The 9,097-nt window shown below is 37.7% G+C and overlaps 1 protein-coding gene across 1 annotated transcript in view; it reads right to left on the minus strand.

The window, feature by feature from the left end:
* LOC128701227 (zwei Ig domain protein zig-8) overlaps positions 1 to 7,524 on the minus strand; it is a 279,488-nt gene extending 271,964 nt beyond the window's left edge. Inside the window, exon 1 of the mRNA XM_053794806.2 lies at positions 7,016 to 7,524. Within this exon, the coding sequence (XP_053650781.1) occupies positions 7,016 to 7,088 (73 nt within the window). The 5' untranslated portion in view covers positions 7,089 to 7,524. The remainder of the gene's footprint in view (positions 1 to 7,015) is intronic.
* Between the last annotated feature and the right edge of the window lie 1,573 nt (positions 7,525 to 9,097).

A 9,097-nucleotide genomic window follows, 5' to 3' on the forward strand; every position in this document is an offset into this window, starting at 1 on the left:
ACAGCTCTAGGAGATATGCGGAATGAATAAGGAAGGAAGTTTTAAGGGTGATGTGTATGTCTTAGTTGGAGGTGAATGTCTTAGATTTGGTGTGTATGTCTCATGTCTTAAATTTCCAATTGAAATGTATAATATGTGGGTGTTTGTGTATTATTTTTTTTGTGATAGTGATATGTTATAGTGCTCATGTTATGTTATAGATGTTGGTGGAAGTGTTGTGGTATTTTTGTGTATGTCTTATTTTTGTGCGAATGTTTAAAAAATAAGTGTTTTCAGTGATCATAGTAGTTTTGAGATGCATGATCTAAGATTTTTTGGTGATGTTGGTGATTAGTGTTGATAGATGACGGTAAACATGATATGGAATTGGTGATCGTGATTTTTGTGTGAATAATTATAAAAATGTGTGTTTTCTGTGATCTTGGTGTTGGGGATCATAAAATCTGGTAATCGTCTTGGATATAGTGTTCTTAGATAATGTAGGGTACAACAGGTTGAAACAAGGGGGGTTAGGTGTGATGTTACCAACCACCAAGTAACACAATGGGAGTGTGACGTCACTGGAGGTGAGCTCGTCGGTCCTGTGAGGTGAGACATCGTGTGTTGGTGGTAGTGAGGTGAGTGCGCTTAGATATTGTCAAATATGATTTTATTTTGTGTGTGTGTGTGTGAAATGTTTATAAAAATGATTGTTTTCTGTGATATTAGTGATTTTGAGGTAAGTGAACATGGGTGATTGTAGTTGGTGATTGTCTTATATTATGTGTGTGTATAAGATATGTTTTCAGTTGATGGTGATCATGTACTAAGTGTTTGCGTATTAGGTTTGTGTTCATGCTTTTTTTTTTATGCGCCAAATGGGGAGGGAGTTCTTGGTTATAGTGATTTGAGGGGATTTCTATAAAAAGGATGTTAGATGGTGATGTTAAACTTAGTTTCTGGTGATTTTGACGGTGATTGGTAGTATTCAGTGGTGATTTGGTAGTAATCAGTAGTGTTTTTTTGGGAGTATTCGGAGGTGTTTGATGGTGTTTTTTTTGAAGGTGTTCAAATGATGTGCAGAGCATTTTTTGAAGAAGATCAGTGGTGTTCAGAGTTGGTTCAAAGTTAGTCAGTGTTTAGGTTAGGTTAGGATAGGTTAGGTTAGGATAAGTTAGGTTAGGTTAGCTTAGGATAAGTTAGGTTAGGTTAGGTTAGGTTAGGATAGGTTAGGTTAGGTTAGGTTGGGACAGGTTAGGATAGGTTAGGTTAGGTTAGGTTAGGTTCGGTAGGTTAGGTAAGGTTAGGTTAGGTTAAGTTAGGTAGTATTCGAGGTGTTTGATGGAGTTAGGTTAGGTTAGGATAGGTTAGGTTAGGTTAGGATAGAGGTGTTTGATGGAGTTAGGTTGGGTTAGGTTAGGTTAGGTTAGGTTAGGATAGAGGTGATTGATGGAGTTAGGTTAGGTTCGGTTAGGTGAGGTTAGGTTAGGTTAGGAATTAGGTTAGGTTAGGTTAGGTTAGGATAGACAGTTGGTCTGGAAAGAGATGATTTTCTACCTTGGATGTTACCCGCATTACATGGCGCCTGTCTGTCCTGAGTTGACGCAGGTGTTATGTTCTACCTTGGGTGTGAAGCGCATTACACCATGTGTTGGGGTGACCCACAATGAGTCTCTCAGAGCGAGGATAGTGCTTCTATTCGGAAATCGAGTAAATATTTCTACCATTGAGTGTGTTTTACCAACAAGAAAATAATGTTCGATTTTACGATAAAGTTTTCAAAACTAATTTGGAAATATCCAAAAATGGAGTCGTTCAAAGTAATTCTGGAGTACTCTAATGTATTTTGGAAGTGTTCCAATATATTTTAGGTTAGGTTAGGATAGGTTCGGCTAGGTTAGGTTAGGTAAGGTTAAGATAGGTTAGGTTAGGTTAGGTTAGGGTAGGTTAGGTTAGGTTAAGTTAGGTTAGGCTAGGTTAGGTTAGGTTAGGTTGGGTTAGGTTAAGTTAGGTTAGGTTAGGTTAGGCTAGGTTAGGTTAGGTAAGGTTAGGTTAGGGTAGGTTCGGTTAGGTTAGGTTAGGTTAAGTTAGGTTAGGTTAGGCTAGGTTAGGTTAGGTTAGGATAATTTAGGTAAGGTTAGGTTAGGTTAGGCTAGGTTAGGATAAGTTAGGTTAGGTTAGGTTAGGTTAGGTTAGGTTAGGATAAGTTAGGTTAGGTTAGGCTAGGTTAGGGATGTGTGTGTGTGTGTCTGTGTGTGTGTGTGGGGGATGTGGGATGTGGGTGATGTGGGATGTGGGTGTTGTTGTCGAACTAGAGATACCGAAAAGACGTTATAAGTGGGTTGTTTTTGTGACTTTTTCTGATGTAGTGTGGCCCCTTATTAACTTTAATGAACTAAAAGGGTTAAAACGAGAAACAAAAATGGGGGGTGTGGGTGTTGTGACTTTCTGATGAAATTAGATAAAACGAGAAAAAATTGTGGGTGTTGTGGGTTGTGGGTGTTGTGGGATGTGGGTGTTGATCTTAGTTTATGGTGATTTTGGTGGTGTTTTGAGTGTATTCAGTGGTGTTTTAGTATTCAGTGGTGTATTTGGGAGTACTCAAATGGTGTTTTTGGAAGTGTTTCAGTGTTGTTTGGAAATGTTCAAAGGTGTTCAAAGGTGTTTTGAGTGTGTTCAAATGTTGTTTTTTTGAAGGTGATCAAGGGTGTTCAAGGATGTTTTGAAGGTGTTCAAAGGTGTTTTGAAGGTGTTCAAAGGTGTTTTGAAGGTGTTGAAGGGTGTTTTGAGTGTGTTCAAGGGTGTTTGAAGGTGTTGAAGGGTGTTTTGATTGAATTCAGCGGTGTTTTAGTAGTAATCAGTGGTGTAATTGGGAGTACTCAAATGGTGTTTTTGGAAGTGTTTCAGTGTTGATTGGAAATGTTCAAAGGTGTTTTTGAAAAGTGTTCAAGAGTGTTTTGAAGGTGTTCAAGGGTGTTTGAAGGTGTTGAAGGGTGTTTTGATTGAATTCAGCGGTGTTTTAGTAGTAATCAGTGGTGTAATTGGGAGTACTCAAATAGTGTTTTGGAAATGTTCATGGGTGTTGTGGGATGTGGGTGTTGTGGGTGTTGTTGTCGAACTAGAGATACCGAAAAAAAAAATGTTATAAGTGGGTTGTTGTTGGGACTTTTTCTGATGTAGTGTGTCCCCTTATTAACTTCAATGAACTAAAAGGGTTAAAACGAGAAAAAAATGGGGGGTGTGGGTGTTGTGACTTTCTGATGAAATTAGATAAAACGAGAAAAAATTGTGGGTGTTGTGGGTTGTGGGTGTTGTGGGATGTGGGTGTTGATCTTAGTTTATGGTGATTTTGGTGGTGTTTTGAGTGTATTCAGTGGTGATTTAGTATTCAGTGGTGTATTTGGGAGTACTCAAATGGTGTTTTTGGAAGTGTTTCAGTGTTGTTTGGAAATGTTCAAAGGTGTTCAAAGGTGTTTTGAGTGTGTTCAAATGTTGTTTTTTTGAAGGTGTTCAAAGGTGTTCAAAGGTGTTTTGAAGGTGTTGAAGGGTGTTTTGATTGAATTCAGCGGTGTTTTAGTAGTATTCAGTGGTGTAATTGGGAGTACTCAAATTGTGTTTTTTTGGAAGTGTTTCAGTGTTGATTGGAAATGTTCAAAGGTGTTTTTGAAGGTGTCAAAGGTGTTTTGAAGGTGTTCAAAGGTGTTTTGAAGGTGTTGAAGGGTGTTTTGATTGAATTCAGCGGTGTTTTAGTAGTATTCAGTGGTGTAATTGGGAGTACTCAAATTGTGTTTTTTGGAAGTGATTCAGTGTTGATTGGAAATGTTCAAAGGTGATTTTGAAGGTGTTCAAGAGTGTTTTGAAGGTGTTCAAGGGTGTTTGAAGGTGTTGAAGGGTGTTTTGATTGAATTCAGTGGTGTTTTAGTAGTAATCAGTGGTGTAATTGGGAGTACTCAAATTGTGTTTTTTGGAAGTGATTCAGTGTTGATTGGAAATGTTCAAAGGTGATTTTGAAGGTGTTCAAGAATGTTTTGAAGGTGTTCAAGGGTGTTTGAAGGTGTTGAAGGGTGTTTTGATTGAATTCAGTGGTGTTTTAGTAGTAATCAGTGGTGTAATTGGGAGTACTCAAATAGTGTTTTGGAAATGTTCGTGGGTGTTGTGGGATGTGGGTGTTGTTGTCGAACTAGAGATACCGAAAAAAAATGTTATAAGTGGGTTGTTGTTGGGACTTTTTCTGATGTAGTGTGTCCCCTTATTAACTTTAATGAACTAAAAGGGTTAAAACGAGAAAAAAATGGGGGGTGTGGGTGTTGTTGTTGTGACTTTCTGATGTACTGTGTCCCCTTATTAACTTTAATGAACTAAAAGGGTTAAAACGAGAAAAATTGTGGGTGTTGTGGGGTGTGTGTGTGCGTGTGTGTTAGGTGTCATAGAGTTTTTTTTTTTTGTGAAAATCTTGGTTACAGTGATGACATTAGTTAAAACGAGTAAAATTTGTTGGTAATTGATGAGGGTAGTGTAGTCGAATTAGAGTTACCGAAAAAAGATGATATAAGTGGGTTGTGATGAAATTAGTTTAAAAACGATATTCAAAGGTGTTTTGAAGGTGTTCAAGGGTGTTTATGTGAGTATTCAAAGGTGTTTTTTGAAGGTGTACAAATGATTAAGAGAGTACTTATGAAGGTGTTCAAATGATGTGCAAGAGTACTTATGAAGGTGTTCTGGGAGTATTCAGAGATGATTTGGGGGTGTTCGAATGATGATTTTGGAGTATTTCAGTGTTGTTTGGAAATGTATAAAGGTATTTTTTGTGAGTATTCAAATGATTTATGAGAGTGTTTTGAAGATGTTCAAAGTAAAAGTGCGTATTTAACTTCGTAATATGTAAAATTGTGAGTAGTGAATTTAACGAAAGTGGATGTAAGCGATGTGGTGACTTTCTGATGCATGTGTCCCCTTATTAACTTTAATGAACTAAAAGGGTTAAAACGAGAAAAATTGGGGGTTATGAGTGAAAATTGTGAGGTGTTGGTTGGAGTGTGAGGGTTCGGGAGGGTGGGGAGGAGGTTACTTCGTGGGGGAGTGACCTGAGATGAAATAGTTAAAAATGTCTAGACTTGTGTTGTAAAGAAATTGTTGGATTGTTGTGGGTATTAACGAAACAAAAATGTGCCTTTCTGATGTACTGTGTCCCCTTATTAACTAAAAGGGTAGACAAGATTCAGCCTGTGTGCGCGTGACGTCACTGCTATGTCCCCTTATTAATTAAAAGGGTATACAAGATTCAACCTGTGTGCGCGGTCCTTTTTAGTTCATTTAACTTAATGAGAGGAAACTTTTAGTTCATTTTAAAATAATAAGGGGAAGATGTTTAGACCTGTAGTAAGCATGCCCCCATAGGAGGAGTCTATTTTGAATGCTTACCCCCAGAGGGGGGATTCCAAAAACTTGATCCGAGGAATTTCGAAAACCCCATAGGGGGGAATCCAAAAAAACTTGATCCAAGGAGATGGAGAATTTCGAAAACCCCATAGGGGGATCCAAAAACTTGATCCGAGGAGATGGAGTCATGGTATTGTCGAGAAAATTTGATCCGAGGAGATGGAGAATTTCGAAAACCCCATAGGGGGGATCCAAAAAACTCGATCCGAGGAGATGGAGTCATGGTATTGTCGAGAAAATTTGGGGTGAAAGGAGGGGTACCCAAAAAAACCTTGATCCAAGGAGATGGAGAATTTCGAAAACCCCCATAGGGGGGAATCCAAAAAACTTGATCCGAGGAGATCATAAGAATTTCGAAACCCCCATAGGGGGGAATCCAAAACTTGTATTATCGAGAAATTTTTGGGGTTGGGGGGTGAAAGTGAGAGGGGTACCCAAAAAAAACTTGATCCAAGGAGATGGAGAATTTGATTTCGAGAAATTGTTTGGGGATGGGGGTGAAAGGAGGGGTACCCAAAAAATTTGATCTGAGGAGATGGAGAATTTCGAAAAACCCCATAGGGGGGAATCCAAAAACCTTGATCCAAGGAGATCATAAGAAAAAAAAATTCGAGGCGCGGGGGCGATCCGGACGACGCCGCAGAAGGCGCAGCAGAAGGCGCGGGCGGGGGTCGCGAAGGGCGGGCGCGCGGGCGGGCTCGCGGGCGGGCGCGCGGGCGGGGCGCGCGGGTGCGGCGCGCGGGCGGGCGGGCGGGGTCGCGAAGGGGGGGGGGGGGGTCGTGGCGGGGGTATTGGTTGGGGGGGTCAAGGGTGAGGTAGTCTCGAGGGCGAGGTCATGGTCAAAACCGGAAGTAACACCTAGGTGTGAAAAGGTGACCCTCCAGCTGCTGGTCCTAGACCGGAAGAGACCTCCCAGAGGAAGGCCCAAACCGGAGGAGACCTCCCAGAGGAAGGCCCAAACCGGAGGAGACCTCCCAGAGGAAGGCCTTTTCCGGAGGAGACCCCCCAGAGGAAATTATCACTACTTATATATATATATATATATATATATATATATATATATATATATATATATGTCGTGCCGAATAGGTAAAACTGGTCAGTTAGCAAGAACTCATTTAAAATTAAGCCCTTTCTAAAATTTTCTCTTATACGTCTAAAGGTAACTTTTTTCACTTATGTTAATGTAAAAAAAAATAATTTTGTACTAAAAGAACCTTAATATAATAAGCGCAATTTACTTTAGCCTAATCCAACTAAATATATTTTAGATAAGTTTACAATAAATTAATAATAAACAGAATGAAATATATTATTTTCGTTAGGTTCATAATGTTTTTTGCGAAATTATTACATACACAAATTTTCGTTTGCCTTATCTGGCAAAAAGAGCGTTGATATTTAAGCCAAAATCGCAAGTTTTACCTATTCGGCACAATATATATATATATATATATATATATATATATATATATATATATATATATATATATATATATATATATATATATATATATATATATGAGAGAGAGAGAGAGACATGTGTATATAAAGAGATATATACAGATATATGGTACAATAAGATGTTATAACTTACTGAGGCAGCAGGAGAGCAGCAGCCAGAGCAGGTGTCTTCGTCGCCAGGGACCAAGTGTGGAAGACACCGTCATTGTGGCACTTGTGAAGATCCTTTACTTCTGCTGATGGTTCTTCTCCAACTATTATATTCGACGCACTTTTTTTTTTCCTTCTGCTGTAATGTTTTTGTGGTTTGTTCTTGAGTTTTTATCTTTTAAATGTTTTGTGATATATGAAATAGTTTTAGTCTTTTTTTTAGGGGTGGAGGTGATTTATAAAGTCATTTCCTGGTTCTTACTAAATATCTATGCGTCATTGCTTTTATTTTTTATTTAAAATGATTTTAATGTGTAATCCCTCATTCCTTACTACGGTATTATGGTGTTCTCCAAGACTTTGGTGTTATAATTTTCGATTTCTCTTAAGGTGTCAGGATTCTTTTTTCTTTCATTTGTGATGCTTAATAGTCATCTTAATTTCATTTATAAACGTCTGAAAATCTTGTATATTTTTGCTTATAGAAAAAAAAATATTTCTGTATGTTGCAAATTCTTGCACAGGTTCAAATACTCTGCTAAAATAAACTCAATATGAAATGATATTTCTTATGATTTAAAATTCCCATTGTAATTCTTATATGACTAAGGCACAAATTGTAATCATATTTTTACCCTTAAATTCTATTCTGAACCTTAAGTTTTTCACATGGGAACTTGTGTAAACAACGTTTAATCAACTAAACTGACAATATTGCCAAAACGAACAACGTTGTCTGAAGATGAAACTCCAAGCAAAGAAATCCTTTACGCACTTGAAATCTCGTACCTGATTGGAGGCTTTTAACACAAGCTGCACATACTGTTTTGGTAAATATTTGTGCTGTTTTCCTACTCTTTGTAGTTGAAGATGCTGGAGGCTGCTACCAGGAGGGGAAAAATGAAGGATAAGAATTTTCTGTTCCGTTTTTGTTATATCAGCCAGACAGAGAACATTTTTACTGTCATTTTTGATGGGGCAACAACCCTGCTGCAATGTTGACAGGAATTTGTTTAAAGGAGGAGGATCAGAGTATGCATTAATATTGGGTTCAAATGTTTCAGTCATGAATAAGACATGTACAACTCAAACGTATTTTATTTTGCTGACATAAGATAACAATAACAAAAAGTGCACAGATAACCCGTACATAGGAGACGGAAACTTATGACGGCGTATCGGTCCGACTTGGACCATTAACAAGTCACAAACTGACAGACGAAGGTAAGGGAGCCAGTACATATACGAGAGGAGGACAGGAACATGACAAAGAGAGAAGGAAGTAGGAAGTACTAGTTATTTGTGTAGTGTTCCAGTCACCGTCCTTTTGTTCTTTAGCAAAAAATATTACGCGTAAAAGTAAATATTTAATAATTAAAAAATAATTTTTATTTACCCAAATGTGTTTACACCGAATCATTTACATAGGGATTAAAATATCCTTAACTTTATTATCCAGGACTATAGACGTAATGTGACCTTGATGAATTTTATGTAGATGAGAGGTAGTGAACCTAACAGACTTACAATTGCTAGTACTGTAGTTGATAAGTTTTTTCTAGATAAGTTAACTGCTACAATTTTCGTTAATATGTCTTTAACCTATGTAGCTAGCAACTGCTATTATTTAGCTGATAGTTCTTGAACGTAACTTGCTAACAACTGCTATTATTGTAGTTAATATTTCTTGAACCTAACAGGTTAACAACTGCAAATATTTTAGTTGGTAGTTCTGGAAGCAAACACCTGCTATTATTGTGGTTGACAGGTCTTCGTCCTAACAACGTGGCATTTGCTGTTACGTTCTTGAACCTAAAAGGCTAACAACTGCTACTATTGTAGTTGATACTTCTTGAACGTAACAAGCTATCAATACAATTATAGCTAACTAGCTAACAAGCTATCTAGCTAACAACTGCTGCTAATAAAGTGTTGATAAGTCTTGAGACTAACAGTTTAACAACTGCTTCAACTATATTGATATCAATAACGAAAATATACCTGCTATATTTATATTTATTATAATTACGATTTATTTTATTGACAAAATATTGGTTTACAATGC

The sequence above is a fragment of the Cherax quadricarinatus genome, chromosome 72 (genome assembly GCF_038502225.1).
Source record: "Cherax quadricarinatus isolate ZL_2023a chromosome 72, ASM3850222v1, whole genome shotgun sequence".
Classification (NCBI taxonomy): Eukaryota; Metazoa; Arthropoda; class Malacostraca; order Decapoda; family Parastacidae; genus Cherax; species Cherax quadricarinatus.